The sequence below is a fragment of the Synchiropus splendidus genome, chromosome 2, assembly GCF_027744825.2.
Source record: "Synchiropus splendidus isolate RoL2022-P1 chromosome 2, RoL_Sspl_1.0, whole genome shotgun sequence".
NCBI lineage: Eukaryota > Metazoa > Chordata > Actinopteri > Syngnathiformes > Callionymidae > Synchiropus > Synchiropus splendidus.
In genome coordinates, this window is record NC_071335.1 from 38,895,663 (window position 1) to 38,911,669 (window position 16,007).

The 16,007-nt window shown below is 43.2% G+C and overlaps 3 protein-coding genes across 8 annotated transcripts in view; 1 reads left to right on the forward strand and 2 right to left on the reverse strand.

The window, feature by feature from the left end:
• LOC128753643 (nocturnin-like) lies at positions 1 to 11,156 on the reverse strand. 3 transcript variants are annotated; one of them, XM_053855529.1, is made up of 5 exons: positions 10,993 to 11,156; positions 3,109 to 3,221; positions 2,884 to 3,049; positions 1,080 to 1,411; positions 1 to 1,011 (listed from the first exon to the last, which is right to left on the reverse strand). In XM_053855529.1, the coding sequence occupies exons 2-5, from the start codon at positions 3,211 to 3,213 to the stop codon at positions 502 to 504; spliced, it is 1,113 nt and encodes a 370-aa protein (XP_053711504.1). In that variant the 5' UTR covers positions 3,214 to 3,221; positions 10,993 to 11,156; the 3' UTR covers positions 1 to 501. The 3 variants fall into 3 exon arrangements, with proteins under 3 accessions (XP_053711504.1, XP_053711503.1, XP_053711500.1); XM_053855528.1 differs by lacking the exon at positions 10,993 to 11,156 and adding an exon at positions 10,076 to 10,488; XM_053855525.1 differs by lacking the exon at positions 10,993 to 11,156 and adding an exon at positions 5,039 to 5,149.
• Positions 6,828 to 9,518, reverse strand: LOC128753641 (chromosome partition protein Smc-like). The gene is made up of 2 exons (XM_053855522.1): positions 9,288 to 9,518; positions 6,828 to 9,225 (listed from the first exon to the last, which is right to left on the reverse strand). Exon 2 carries the CDS (start codon positions 9,223 to 9,225, stop codon positions 7,657 to 7,659), a length of 1,569 nt encoding a protein of 522 aa, XP_053711497.1. The 5' UTR covers positions 9,288 to 9,518; the 3' UTR covers positions 6,828 to 7,656.
• The window catches only part of LOC128753640 (uncharacterized), a 9,855-nt gene continuing 4,414 nt past the window's right edge, over positions 10,567 to 16,007 (forward strand). Inside the window, exons 1-6 of one of the 4 annotated variants that reach the window (XM_053855519.1) lie at positions 10,567 to 11,080; positions 11,499 to 11,594; positions 11,672 to 11,830; positions 12,802 to 12,866; positions 13,507 to 13,664; positions 14,853 to 15,350. In XM_053855519.1, the coding sequence (XP_053711494.1) occupies positions 11,568 to 11,594; positions 11,672 to 11,830; positions 12,802 to 12,866; positions 13,507 to 13,664; positions 14,853 to 15,350 (907 nt within the window). In that variant the 5' untranslated portion in view covers positions 10,567 to 11,080; positions 11,499 to 11,567. Of the gene's footprint in view, positions 11,081 to 11,498; positions 11,831 to 12,801; positions 12,867 to 13,506; positions 13,665 to 14,852; positions 15,351 to 16,007 lie in introns of all 4 variants that reach the window. The other 3 variants (XM_053855520.1, XM_053855521.1, XM_053855518.1) reach the window with 3 other exon arrangements.

Sequence of the window (16,007 nt, forward strand, 5' to 3'; positions counted from 1 at the left end):
TTAATTTGTCGCAATGTCACATGCTGAACTGCATCAGTGATTCAGAAGCGGTTGAAATGGAAGGCTGAATACAAAAAAAACTTATCAAGAAGGAATTGCAGCTTTCACTTGTGCAACAGCACCCAGTGCTTTTATAAGCCATTGTGTGCGTCTTGACATTAAGCAAGTGTTCGTGACCCGGTTGCTCCCAAGCTACTGTGAAGGTACATGTCTTCTCTGTCATCAAGATTTGTTCTGATAAGTCATTTCAGCATCCTTGGCTTTTCATTACAAGATATTCAAATATAAACACAAGATGAACATTTACACTGAGCTCATTTCCTCTGCAACAGTTCAAATTATTTCTTTTCCTGCTTGCATCGTAATGCATGGTAATGAAGGGACCTCCGTTATCTCAAAGTGGGTTTTGCACAACCCACGAGCACTTGCGTTACGTTTGTACAACAAACACTGATTCAGAAGGTTTGACTTCCTTGACCGTCTAATTACAGGTGCTTGTTCTCAGAAGCTTTCTGCTGAATCTCCACAGAAGCTGAAGTCACACACCAGAGATAGGTGGTCAGATGGGTAGGAGAAGGAGGGAAGTCGGTTTGGCCCGATCTGGTCTTCAGTCGGCAGGTCCAGCACGGCGTTCACTTGCAGTGTGTTCTGAGTGTACCAGATGTAGTCGAGAGTGTTGCAGCACTCCCCAGTAGGGCGAATCTTCCATGTCGTGTAGCGAGGTTCAGTCAGCCCATCTTTGCTGAGTTTCTTGTAGGCCGAGTCCAGTCCCAGAGGACAGGTGCTGAAGTGGCGGTACACCTCCTCAGAGGGAACTGCATTGAAATCTCCACATATGAGCAGAGGGGTGTCTTTACCATGTTTTTGGAGCACATTTTGGATTTGACGCAGAAGGTCTGCTCCTTGAGAACTGCGGAGCCACTCCCACCCGGCACGGGCCTTCAGGTGAGTCACAGCCACACAGACACACCTGCCTGTTGTCCGACAGCGCAGCACCATCACCACAGCCACCTGTCGGAAGAAGACTCCAGGGTCACAAGAAAAGATTCTCTGTATGATCTCGTTCTCACTCGACCTACCTGATTGGTCGGGATTCTCATGGCACACAGCCGGGTGTTCACACGTTCCACAAACTCAAATCGAGACTCGTCAAAGAAGAGTGCGCAGCCGTCTGGCCCGTTGTTGCCCTCCACATCCAAACATGGGGACCATGGCTTAGGACAGAAAGTGCTGCTATAGCCTAGTTGGGTCAGGACAGGCTGCAAAGTGTCATAGTAGTGGTCTACTTCCTGCAGACAGAGGATGTGAGGTCGGTAGGTGAGTATCTCCTCGAGGATCAGGTACTTCCTCCGAGACCAGCTGAGAGCCTCAAGAGAACAGTGGACGAAGCAGTCCAGACCTTCGCCCAGAGCTGCAGACAGAGGATCACAAGGCTTAGAGGAGAATTCCTTCTTCTGAAAGTGTGAACCTGATGACTAGGGATAGGCGACATGGACAAAAAAATTATCATTCATTCTATTCCATGTGTTGGACACACTACAGTCTCTCTTGAAACCGTTTTATGATGAAACTTTTTAGTGGAGTTTGTCTCTAACATTATCATTTGTTCATGTTTAAATATAATAGCTAACTAAGTGTAGAGATGAGAAATCCAATGTTTCACTTCTCTTATTTTCTGATTTTAGTTTCTGACAGACTGCTCTGACAGTTTTATTTAAGGGTTAAATTGAGCCGTCTGTCTGCTGTATCTCATGTCTCTTAAACAGTTGACTTTAACTATGAACCCGTCTGGACACATTTCCTAGATGGTACTGAAGAAATATTAGAAATAATGTGAATAAATGATCATTCAGTCATGTTCTATTCTTGAAATCATTATACAAACAGTCAGTCCTTTGTGTAGTGTTATGAAAAACCTTTTCAAATGAAATGGTTGTTTTTCATCGCCTTATTGAAGATTGGGGGACGCAGAAGAGGACGCTGCCACCAACACCGGAGTGGATGTCCATCAAATATTTAACTACCTTACTGCAACCTCTTGTATCGGCGCTGATAATCTCACTTGGTTTGGTGAAGAAATGGGCCGCCAAAGCAGGCTTTGCCGCCATTTGCAGTGATAGATCGGTAGGTATGAGGATGTTAATGTTAGCCTGGATGCTAGCCGACTGTTCTTTGTTAAGAAGAAATAAAAACATACTGTTGTAGGATTGTAGTATCATGTTGTCGGACACGACAGACCATTTGGGAAGCTAACGTGTGATACGAGAGAAAGTAAACAAACGGAATAGTAGTCCTTGTTACTAAACTGTCCCTGTTGTTCTATCCAACATTGTTTTTAAATAAAGTTCTTTGGTATCCTGGAAATCTATCCACACTTCTTTTCAAGTCGGCTCCGGAGCTCCCTCGGTTCGAAGGGATCATTTCGAGTGGTGAACAGCAAGTGCCCTCAGTTTTATATTATAGTAGTAGTAGTAGTAGTAGTATAGTATTGGGACACACTACACTTCTGCATGAACGCGGGTGAGAAATGAGACAGTCTAAATCTACGACCGCGAATCAAAGTCCACCAAACTCAAACTGGAAAGCACGGCGCGTCTTCATGGTCTCATTGTATTTGTGTATGGGAGTCCAATGCAACACGATTCTCTGTGTTTATCAAATTGATCATGAGATGCAGAATTCTCATTCCGGACATTGTTTTTGGCAGTATGTCGTGTACGATAAGTTATTGTCCATCCCTACTGTTGACACAAAACTGAACAGTGTCATATTCCAACTTCAGTTCAGAGATAGAACACTAGTATGATGACACCATTCATTTCTAACAGGACGACCTCTGACTGAAGATGCCAATAGAGGGTCACTACCATTTGTACTTTATACCTTGAGCCAGTATGTTCCACTGCAACACCCTTATCGGATTGTCCTCCACCTTAGATGAAAACACAAACTTCCTCTTGATACGGGACGGTTGGTCACCAAGGGCCTCCTCACACTGGCGCAGCACAGTGACCGGATCAAGGGACCTGGAAGGGGCCCCATTGCACTCCTGCAAAGTCACATGTTCAGGTCAGATGGTGGCTGTCAAGAACATGCGGAAGTGGTCACCTTGCAGAGATCTGGATCCAGATTTGTGTTCAGGATTGGCTGGCCTTGAGGAGGAGGGTGGCTGCTGCAGAGTGTGCTGTGCAGTCTGGTGGCGCCTCCTCCCATGAGACACACTGAGATGCAGACAGAGATAACAGGCATCAGTTGGTTCTCCCAACAAGACTTGAAGCCCATCGGATTAGACTGGCTCACATGCATAAGCAGCCACTGTCCTAGCTCAACCCTGTTTGTCGCATCAACATGTAGGGCAGTGACCCACTGGACCAGTTCGCAAACAATGGAGAAGTTATAAATCAATAACCATAAAAATCATTAGGACACACAACCGTAAAAACTGACATGATAGGGGAATTATGAATGTTTCACAACTGGGGAACAGAACTTGTCATTCCACAGCAAGGATGAGAGATCAACAACATTCTCGACACACGTCATGTATAAAAAGGCTAACGGTGGCCTGACATGACAAAGCGTAGGCCATGATACTGACAGCCCTGACGATGAAACCTGTGTGATTGAAATAATGAGGACAACAGCAGCTTAACTTATTCAGAATTACAGTGAGACTGACTGGGATTCTTTTTCTGTAACAACTAGAAAAGACCCGACAATGAGGAAGACACATTTGCAAGTAAATATTTGTTTCACATTATTACTAAATAGTCTATGTACTGGAACAAATACAAAGTACATGCGGAAAGAATCGATTATGTTTTTGAGTTATCACTAAATCATTACATTAAAAGTTTACATTTTTTGCCTTAGAATGACGTCTTGTACAGGTACCAAAGTCAAAAAGGAGGTCAAGTTTGTTGTCGTACACAGATGTACACACACGTTTCTATCCTTGTGGGGACATTGTGAGGTTTCTCATTGACATAACGCTTTCTCCAGCCTCTTTCCCTAAACCTAAACATGACTATGAATTAAACTTAATCCTAATTGTAATGACTCAGCAATTTTGAAATCTTCACTTACCCTCGTGGGGTCCAGCCAAATCATATGGTCCTCACAAGGATAGTATTTTGTCAAGAATTGGTCCCCACAAAGTAGGATAAACAAGCACACACACACACACACGTTTATATTGCTACCCCTGTGGGGACATTGTGAGGTTTCCCATTGCCATAATGCTTCCCCCAGACTCTCACCCTTAACTTAACCCTCCAAAACACATGGATGATCTTAACCAGGACTCTGAACCAAACTGAAACCTATGACCCAGTTATTTTGAAGTCTCCATCCTCAAATTGAGGTTTGGACCTGTGGGGACAGGCAAAAGGTCCCACAAGGATAGTGTTTTATCAAGAACTGGACCCCACGAGGCAGTATAAACAAGCCCACACACGCACACACACCATCTGTTCCACCAGCATGTGACCAATGATAATTTACATGCGGTTTCAAGAACCAACAGGGTCAGACCAAACTAGGTCACTGTCAGTTATCGGACCAATCAAAATTTACAACTATTGCTATTGCTGGATTTTCACTACACTTATTTTACAGGTTAACAATGAATCTGAGAGTTGGAATGCTTAAAAAAACTAAATCACATGTTGCTGAGATGAGCACCACTTGATTCACTCAGAATAGACTCTATGATCCGTACATCACAGAAAATACACAGATATTTCCAGACAGATAAATATTCTGAACGTGAAGCAGCCAGTGGAAACACTTGGGATTTGTTCCACTAACTTGAGTTAACTCCTGTGGTTTATGTAAAAAAAAAAAAAAACAAGAAAAGAAAAGAAACAAGTGAGCACTGCTACATGACCATCCAAGTGAGTCACTGTCATGTTTTCATACATGCATGTTTTCGTAATAGTTAGAACAAACCCATTCAAAACAGAAGCAGCTACAGTGAATGGTAGTCCATTCACTAACATCTTCTCTCATAGTCTAACCTACTAATTCTGCTTCTTACCCATCGTGTCCATCACTGGACTACAGAGAAGTGTCCTAGGGGTCTTCTAGTCTCCCTGTCGTATGAGATCGCTGCGGCAGTAAATGTGAATCTGAGCTGCATGGTCTGCCTCTATTAAGCCTCTGGTTGACGGAAGAGAGAGAGGGGGAGTGGACGTCACTGTGGGCTGGTCACACACACACACACACACACACACACACACACACACACACACACACACACACACACACACACACACACACACACACACACACACACACACACACACACACACACACACACACACACACACACACACACACACACACACACACACACACACACACACACACACACACACTTGCAGTGTGTATGCACAATTGTAATGACTTAAATACCACATTGATTTTCCACCACTGTGACACACACATTCTGCAATGACTTCCTGTTCATGTGTGCTGAAATATCCTATTGCATCAAGGGCCTATGTTAATACGAATGCAAATCAGGCCTTCAGCAATTCATTACAGTATTCTGCCGATAGACCAAGCGATGGCTCAAAAAAAAGAAACAAAAAAAACCTCTATGGATATACATTAGATATAACATTACACAGTGTAAAAACAGTTCATGTAAACTTATATTAAGAAAGAAACAACCACACAGCTCTTCAAACTCGTTTTCATCCCAACACTTCTCAGTCATGCCAAATGGAAATAGGAGAAGTAAAGACCATGAAGAATGACCGTCGAGAGTGGATGCTGGAGGACTGCAACCAAATGAAACTCATTTCCTCCCATGAATTCTCTAATCAAAGAGACCAGACAAGATCACCATCTTGGAAAACAACTTTCCTCACTTCCTCCTAACTACGTGCCGAGCATTTTGTCCATTAAATAGTTATAAATTGGTGTGGAAATCAGTTACACATTAACTTGTGACGATTGGAACTGGAAAGGGGAACTTCCTCATGTTAACTCTAAACAACCCCACATAGACAACGCATAATGAATTAGAGACGTTACTGAGAAGCACTTCAGTACAAAAGGAGGATACACATGAAGACATGGAAGAAGGATTTAACACTGGCTGTTTTCAAGAAGCACAAAACAAAAGACAGAAAGACGCTGTATAGCAATGACAATGTGTCAGCTGCAACACAGAAAAAGGATGAAAAATAAGTGGAGTTAGTTGGAGGCAATATTGGAGGCCGTTTGTGGTAATGTTTTGGTTCCATTTTTACATTCCATATTTGTTCTCTTTGGTGCGCAGAACTCTAGCTGACACAATGAACTTCGAACCAAAGCAGAAGCTCCACCCTGAAACAAGGTGGTCTGACTTATTTTTCAAGGGAAAACCATCGACACCCTCTCTTATTAATATCAATATAACCTCTCATCCACACATTTGTGGATCTTCCCAACGGCTAAGCTCATTTCATCACAGTAACGGTTTGTTAGAGATCCTATACACGTAAACATGCGAACCAGATCCACAAATCCATGGATTTTTTAGTCTTTTAATAGTATGGTTCAATAGCAACTCCGCTTTGTCATTGTTTTAGGAAGTTCAGGTGAAACAGCAGCCCAGATAACCAAACGAATCTGGGAAAAAAAATGTATTGGATTGCAAGGAATAGTGTGATGCAAAAACAATGCGTACACAAAATGTGCCAAATAATATAATAAGACTCAGAAAAGACTAATCAGATCAGAGAACCCAAAGCACATTGGGTCTAACCTAATGTTCTCTCAAACGTTACAATTTTCACAGAAATCCACAAAAGTCTGAAGAGTCCTACCTGCTGGGTTACATCGTACAGTAGAAACATGTCAAAAAAAAAAAAAAAAAAAAGAAAAACCTTTCGTAAAACAAAAACTAGAATTAAAAAGTTAGAGTGGAAATGCCTTTATGCTTTAAAGTTGGACTTATGCACATATCGACAAAACAACTTGGAAATTTTGTACAACTTAATGAAACCTAGTCTTCATTCTCAAAACCCGGACAGATTGAGTTCAGTTATCCAATAATAATAAAATTAATAAATCACAACAAAGCACACATCTCTGAACAATAAATCAATCATCATTCAGAGAAATTAAAAAAGAAAAAAAATGTAGGTAACCACAAACACGTGCACACGCACAAGTTTGTCTTCCTGTCTTAGTGACTACCAATACATTGACATTACCCTTTTCCCAGCATCTCCCCTTAAGCTAACCATCTAAAACAAACTGATTGAGACTGAAACTGAAATTTAACCTTTACTCTGAACCAAACTAAAACCCAATTATAATAACCCAGCTATTTTGTAGTTTTAACCCTCAAACTGAGGCTTGACAAAGTGAGGGTTGTTCTCTGTTGATTAAAAACTCATACAGGTTCTCACAAAGATAGAAGTACAAGTACACACACACACACACAAAACAATCTAAAAACAACATGAAGACAGACAGCTGGACGCACAGATGGGTAGACAGAAAAAATAAAATAAAACAAACGAAATACTTGATATACATAAATGAAGAACATCAACTCTGCCCAGGGTTCATCCAAGTTCTCCCTTGGGAATCAAACACTTGTTGATTGAGGTGGGATGTCAAGTTTCCTGAGAAGGTCTCCACGAGACCTTAAATGGTTCAAAGCATCATCAAAGCATGATCCTTAATCCACACAGCCTGTACTCCCTTCATTACTTCATGCATGTCCTGATGGAATTGCTGCCTCGTTCTCTTGTAAGAGTCCACGCGCTGTTTAGAGTGTCTGACCTCCTCTGTCATCTTCCATATATGCAGACGAGTCAGTTGGTTTCCCTTCCTCGCCTGCTCCAGTTGAACTTCATAATTATAGAGGGTCACCTCCACTTGTTTCAGCTCAGCGGCCTGTTGGTAAAGTCTATGCAAGCGAGTTGCTCTCACATTGTCCAGTTCAACCTTTGCCTTCTTTTGGTGTTTCAACACCAAGCTTGTTTTCTCCTTCAGCCTCTGAGCAGACGCCTCAAGACCATCTTTTCTGCTCTTTAATTCCAAAGAGAACCTCAGTAGATCATTGTGCCAGGATCGCAGCTTAGAGCACTCTGCTTCCATTTCCATCAAAATTTGTTCTTTCTCCTCCAACAGTTTCAGCTTCTCAGAGATATTCCTGGCGATAATTTCTCTCTCTGTTTTACACTTCAAGTTCTCCTGGATGATTGTTTGTTGCAACTGCTTGTACTCCCGCTCACACAATGTCATGTGTCTGAGTAGTTGGTCAGGGTGAGCATACGTGGGGTGCAAGTTCAAGAATTCCGCCTCCTCGTGTTGCAGCACTGTGAATCTGTTCTTCATTCCGCTGGTATCTGAGGAGATCAAGGTCACCTGTCGCTCCTGATCTATCTTTGCCTGGTCCAAGAGTTGTGTGAGCTTCTGCTTTTCCTCCTCAAGACTTCTGATTTTTTGGTTCTCCATGTCCACATGCCCACGCTGCTCTTTCAGATTCTTCTCCAGCGTGACACTGGTGACAGTGTCAGCTTTAAGAAGGTCCCTGATTTTACCATCCAATTCGCTGGCCTCCTTTTTGTGTTTGTTGTTGGATGCCAGGCAGCCATCCAGCTGCAACTGGGACTCCTCCAGTTGTTGCATTATGTGCAATTGCTCCAACGTAACTTTACTCTCTTCCTCATGTTGAAGCTGCAACACCTCTAATGTCTGAGCAGCTGAATCTTGGAATGGCAGTCTCAAACTTTTCTCTCTCACAATCAAGCCCTCTAACTTCTCAAGTTCCTCTCTACCAACCTGGAGAGCAGTTTTGAAACCATGTTCTATACTGGAAAATTCATTCATCAAACCTTCATGTTCCAGCTTCAGCTGATTTTGCTTTTGTATCTCCACTCTCAATTGTTCCTCACACTGGCGGAGGGCCACTGCCTTTTCATGCACATCACTCTTCAGCCGAGCCATGAGAACCATGAACTCACCCAGGCGGTTAGTAGTATCTAGTTTCTTTTGATTAACTCCGTCCAAAATGCCACCCTTGATGAGGAGGACATCTTTCTGTTGCATTACCTTCTCCTTAGTCAAATGGGTAGCTCTGTGCAGTTCGTCTCTATCGACCAAGAGGTTTTCTCTTTCCATTTGAAAATTACTCTGCAGTTTTACTCTGTCTTCAGTTACCACAGCTGTGTAGCACTTCAGTTTCTCAGTCTGCTTCACTGTAAGGTCCAGTTTCATCTGAAAGTTGTGTTTACTTGTGAATCGATCCTGTAAACCAGTTGTTAATTTTCTCTGCTCACCCTTCAAGTCCTCTAGCTGTAGTTGTAGATCATCATTCTGACTCATGATAGTTTCTTGGATCTTCACTAGCTCCTTTCGTCTTTCACAGAGGGAGTCCAAATATTTACCAAGTGTGTCGGTCTCCTGTTGACTCATCTGCTCTTTGACAGTGACGATATGACTTCTCAACTCGTTGTTTTCAGCAATCTGGACCTGCACACGCTGGTTGGCTGCACACCTGATTGCCTCCAGCTCAGTGAGGGCGGCAGATATGCCCTCCAGGTGAACGCTTGCTTCAGGTGAGAAGATAAAGTGTAGGTCTTTCAGCTGCTTTTCCAGCTCCCTCACATGTGCCAGAGCAATGAGAACTGCCGACGACTCAGGAAGGAGACAACAGGTCATGTTGTAGGTCCACAGTTCGACCACAAACTACCGCTGCAGTTGAGTTGGGTCGCCCAGGTAACAAGCTTCCCACCACAGCGGAAGGTAGGAGCACTACGGGTGACCAGCATGGCCACAAAACAGCAACAAGACAAACGAATACAATTCCGTTTATCTGACGTAAGTCATTGCTCGCTTTGGCGTCATTTCACCGAACGTTTAGCGTAACATTGGTACGGAAGTCTGTATTTGGCTTGACCACATGATGTTACTTTGGGGAGTTTGCATTGTTAGCAGCTGCTAGTACAGTGACCACCTACTGTCGCCTGGCGAGCACAATTAGATATTAACAGTTGTTGTAGTAGGCGCTTCCCAATTCAACACGATAAACAACACGTTATCAGAGTATTCAAATGGAATCACATACCTGCTGCACGTGACCACTGCTATATCCGAAAGCCTCGGCGTTAGATATGAATGAGGAGCGTTCAACGAAAAATCCTACAGCGACGGTGGAATTTGGGTTGCCACTTTGTTATCCCCCCAAACAGGTGTTGCCTCAGTTTTGATATCATTTCCGAGAAATTGCACAACGGACTCAAACAATTGTTGAGCGAAATTGTATGTTAAACTTGCCTTCCATGCTCCAGTTAAGCACATACTAAAAATAAAAAATGGCATCAAATCCGGTCGGATAATACGACGATATCGATGGCGTGCTTTGTTAGATTTAAAAGCACGTTGTCTTACGTAGAGCTGCATACTCACATGGGCATATTTAATATATATTGATGAATGATTTCAGAAATGTAGTTAGATTTGCATTTGATCACTATGTATAGCGATTACGTTGGGTTGAGGAAAAAAACGTAAACAACCCAACTTGGCAACCCAATGCTGTCGCAGCACGCTGTCAATGTCGGCTAATGATGACGTAAAGACATAGAAACATATTATCTAGATATCCACTCATACCTATTTTGTAATTATCCCATGCATTCTTCGAAAAAAACCCACTACAAATAAAATTATATGAGAATCCATGTACCAAATAATCCACCGACTGATCCCCATTCTGGATCTGGTGTTAATTTAAATCAAAGCGTAACTGCAGTGTCTATTCTACCCTGCTTAGAGCTAGGCCTTGTGCAGGTCCAGAGCCTGGGGTCCGGAAGGATCATCGATACAAACATGGACCTGGTAAGCAAACCCAGAGGCAAGTCCCTCGTTTGGCTATATTTTGGGTTGAAAGCAGACGAGAGAGGACGCCCATTAAATAGCGGCGAAGCCATATGTCGGTTGTGTAGAAAAATCGTGTTGGCAAAAGGCGGAAATACAACCAACCTGAGAAGTCATCTGAAACGTCGACATCGTGCAGATTTCTTCGAAGGCAGTCTGTCCACGACTCCTGGGGCTCTATTAGATACTCACGGTGAGATGTGTTTGACTATCCTTCCCAACTGCACGTTTCAAGTTGATCCCTGGACTGAGATTCTGTCAGTTTTACCTTCCTTTTCGATCCGACCTGTAAAGTCTTCGCCCAATGCCACTGCTTAGCACGTGATTTACTCTCAGTGGATTTCAAAATTGATGATGATCGTTATTATCATTCACATTGACATTGAATTGCAAATGTAATTCGTGTCATATTAATTGGAAAGACATGATGCAAAGTCGTTGTTTGCGTTATGTATTGAATAATTTTGGGATTACCCTCGATTACAAAATCGGTCAAATTGCAATCTACTTAAGTCTGGCACAAATGAATAAATACAATGCAATAAAAATAACACTAATATATGTGGATTGAGCATAGTTTGCTGCTTGATTGAACAGTACATTTCTTGCAGGTTTGGATTTAAACGGTGAAGACTATTTTGAAGACACTTCTCTACTTCAGCCAGTCTCCAACCAGAACTATGTCCCAGATGCCGTGTTGCCACCTGGTGAGCCTTGGCTGCATGGTGGCCCCTCCAGAGCTGTTTTGTCGCTGCCCTCCTGCCTTGGGCTTTGTGGTGTACAGGGGTCTGGAACCTCAGCTGCTGGACCATCTTGTGTGGAGCAAATGCAAGAAATCAAAGTGTTTGCCAAATGTCATCTCCAGCAAGGAGTGATTTTTGGACCTTACATAGGAGAGGTTTGCCGGACACAGATGCCCTCTTGCCTGAAATATGCCTGGGCGGTGAGTCAACCAAAAGTCCTTCATGTTACGATGGAGCCAACCTTAGAATATATAACTTATAGTGTACCTACCTTGTTGAACAAGCAGGTATTGAAAGTGAGCAGAGCAGTGTCCATGGCACTTGAAGCCATGCAACCTGACTGTGATGTGCCATGATGTCATCACTATCACCTGTTATCTCCACCATATTTTGTGATGCACGAGTCAAACAGTTTCTCTGTATTTGTGGGATAAATCTGGCTGCAAATGTACAAATATGTTTCCCCACCATTTCTTGGCAAATTCCACAGTTATCATTTATTAAAAATAAACAATGCAGTTGCTAGTTATCAATAATATCATACGTGGTACTGGAACTTGAAAGTGTTCCAAATTATTTTTTTTAATCTTTTTTTTTAGTTTAACTAAAGATTTTTTTTAATATCACTCTTGTTTGTGGTCCTTAGTGATCACAATTTGAATCAGATTGATGCATTGTGCTAACTGTGAAATGGCACTCTCTGTTGGTTGCAGGACTGAGCTAATGTACACAAACCTCTGCCACCCATCTGCTAATGGAGCAATACACTGATTTGATGTACTGAGCCATTTCGGAACACTGTGTCAATAATAATACTGTTGTCTGAGTGTATTTGTGCAACAAGCAGTGGTCAGATGACAATCCGATGGAATTTGCAAAATGTCGCCTACTTCCATTGTTACTTCTGTGATCACTCCCACGCATTATCATTTGTAAACTTGCGCACTTCATTTGCTTTCCTGTATATTTAATTGGGAAAATTCATTTGCTACAGTAGTGAAATGTAAAACCAGCAAAATCTGATAAAGAACCGCTTCCTGAATTGACCAGACATCTCAAAAAGATCTTCCCACACTAGGCTACAACAGTGAACTTTCTTCCCATTTTAAGGCTGGCTGTCCACTTTGACAATCTCAATGGATGTCATTGGTTCTGTGTTTTGCCATTTCAGATCAGGGACGACGCCTCGTTTGTTTACGTGGACGCCTCTGATGAAGATAAATCCAACTGGATGAGGTGAAATTTTGATCATGTCTCACCACTGCTGTTGGCGCTAGACTCCAACTTGAGCTGCTTATTTCCATACACCATTCATCAGTATCGTCACCACTCTGCTGGTTATCAGTTTTCTATTGTGGCTTCCATGGTCTAGTTTGAAGGTGGCCTGACTTCATCAGCCTAAACTTAATGGTCACAAGAGGTGGTTGTGTGAAGCCGTGGTCTTGGGCCTTAAATAGACTGCCTCTCACTTTGTCCTAGTACGTCTCTCTTGTTATTTCATAGGGCGTGTTGATATGGCGTGAAAATAAAAGCTCTGATTTATTTTTATCACTTGCTCCTCATCTGTTGCTGTAAACCCAAAACAATTCCAAACTACTCCTTTCCTTGGAACAAACTTGTCACTCGCGTTAGTGGGAGCTACGTTGCTTTGAGAGCCAGAAGAGTTTTTTAGCTTTAAAATTGTCCACAACAAGAAACTGGAATACACTGATCTATCACCCAGGCAATGTGGTTATTGCGTGTGTGCAATTCATCACTACAAGCGACCGTCACAGGGAGGCTTTTATGAAGCTAGTTTTTAAGGTGGAGGTGACTTTTTGTTCTGTTTGCAGTCAACTCGTTGGAATATGTTTTTGGATTCATGTCTTTCCCGCAGGTTTGTCTCATACACCAGCAGTGAGGAGGATCAGAACCTGGTCGTCTTCCAGTTCTACCGTCGTATCTACTACAGAGTGTCGCAGCCTATTGCTGAGGGAACACAGCTTCGGGTCTGGATTGGAAAGGACTATGCCTCCCTCCTGGGCCTGGGGATGGGTGAGACTGGATTCATTTGTCGTCTACTGTCCGACTGTTTTCCATTACAATTCATTTTAGAGTTGAGCAAATCCCTACACAGCATAACACTCATGTGCTGGATCTGTACCCTCTCAGCTCTCTAATGGCCTCACTGGAACAAATCAGACTGTCGGAAGGCATTTTTTACTTTCATTAACCAGCTGCTTTTCATACAAACCAAATTTGATGACTATATACACTGCTCAAAAAAATAAAGGGAACACTTAAGCAACACAATGTAACTCCAATTCAACCACACTTTTGTGAAATCAAACTGTCCACTTAGGAAGCAACAGTGATTGACAATCAATTTCACACGCTGTTGTGCAAATGGAGTAGACAACAGGTGGAAATGAAGACACACCCAATACAGGAGTGGTTCTGCAGGTGGTGAGCACAGACCACTTCTCAGTTCTGATGCTGATGGTTGCTTTTGAATGCTGACGGTACTTTCACTCTAGTGGTAGCATGAGACAGAGTCTACAACCCACAGAAGTGGCTCAGGCAGTGCAGCTCATCCAGGATGGCACATCACTGCCAGACCAAGACAGGCAAATTGGCCATTTGCGCCCTTTGCTCCTCACAGATGAAAGCAGGTTCACATGTGTCGGATATGACAGAGTCATCCTTCAACATGACAGGTTTGGCAGTGGGTCAGTGATGGTGAGGCATTTCTTTGGAGGGCTGCACAGCCCTCCATGTGCTCGCCAGAGGTAGCCTGACTGCCATTAGGTACCGAGATGAGATCCACAAGCCCCTCGTGAGACCATATGCTGGTTGGCCCTGGGTTCCTCCTAATGTAAGACAATGCTAGACCTCACGTAGCTGGAGTGTGTCAGCAGTTCCTGCAACACAAAGGCATTGATGTTATGGACTGGCCCGCCCGTTCCCCAGACTTGCACTTCTGGGACATCATGTCTCGCTCCATCCACCAACAGACCGACCTGCTGATTCCATGATGCAGCTGATACAAAGTTCCAACAGCTAGCACTGGTGTTTCCTTGGCGCAGACCTGGCTGATTCCTTTACACTGTAGCACTCTTGACATTGTAATAAGTAGAGGCTTCTCGTGTCAAATGGTGATGTTCAAGCAGGCAATTGTAGAATGATGGCTGCAGTGATGAAGCGGTTCCTTAGTGTGCTTATCTTTCTTTTGTTGATGCACAGGTGAGAATGTGAAATGCGAACTTGGAGACAAAGAGTCGGTTCTGCGCCTCTTGCAGGACATTCAGCTCATCACCCTCCCAGAGCCCAGCAGCTCCTCTTTGTGGTCTGACTGCAGCCAGTCACAGAGTCCCATGCCAGTTATCAGTGAAGTCTCCACGATGTCCAACTCAGAGACAATTATCGATTCAACTAACATCTCTGCCCTGGTGTCCAGCTCTCACCTGCCGTCTCTGACCTCACACCCATCAGATAAGTATGATTTCATGCCTGGCACTGAGAAACTGGTGAGCACCAACGCCAGAGCGAACAGCTGCTGGTACTTCGTGGGGTTTGAACCGGACCCTGCAGGTCGCCCACTGGACCACAGTTTGGTGGTGTGTAAACTCTGTGGAGATCACTTGAGCTGTACCAAAGGAGCAGACGACATCCAGAACCACTTGATCGCCAAACACCAGATCAGAACCCAGAACAGTGTCAGGGAGCCAAGCCAGGCCAAAGGTGAGGCAAAGAGCAGTCACTCACAAGGTGGTGGCATTTGCTACTCTGTGTCTCTTCTAAGCACTACGTGCTGATCAAAAGTGGGTGTGTCAGATAAAGCCATGTGTTGAAGCTTGTTGAGTGTTTGTGTGAAAGAAATTACCTGATGTGAAAAATGAAGCTTCAGTCTGAGCTCTGGTAATATTGATACTCATTCAGTCACTCAGCATATTTTAGTAAGCAACTTGCCATTTGGTTTTGGGTGGTACAGGTATCAAATTTGAGAGCGTGTGCATGTGCGTGTTTGTGGTGGTTGGTGTGGGCATTGACCTACCATTTTCGTGATATAATGTGAGTACCTATATGTTTGTTTTTGTTAAAAAAAATCGTATTACTCTTATAAGTGAAATCTTGGATTTATGTAGCTGCAATTATGTTTTTGCACACTCGATGTCAGTAGAGAGCGAAGACAGACCATTTGGTGAACGAAAAAATGTAATAGTTGTACTTTCTTGACGGTTTTAGTGTGCGTTACTAGATTTGGTTATATTCTTTGTAACATTTCATCAGGTGTCACATGCCTAAGACTGGTATATAAAGCTCGACGTCTGCGTATAGTAAGTACAGTATAATAAAGTATAATGACGCATAGCGTCAGCTCAGAACGCTGTGAGGCTT

Coding starts and splice junctions, on each gene's coding strand:
- LOC128753643 (XM_053855525.1), bottom strand. Junction 3,050..3,108: donor TGGATCCAGATCTCTGCAAG/GTGACCACTTCC, acceptor GTGACTTTGCAG/GAGTGCAATGGGGCCCCTTC. Junction 1,012..1,079: donor TGAGAATCCCGACCAATCAG/GTAGGTCGAGTG, acceptor TTCTTCCGACAG/GTGGCTGTGGTGATGGTGCT.
- LOC128753641 (XM_053855522.1), bottom strand. CDS start 9,225: ATGAAACTGGACCTTACAGTGAAGCAGACTGAGAAACTGAAGTGCTAC.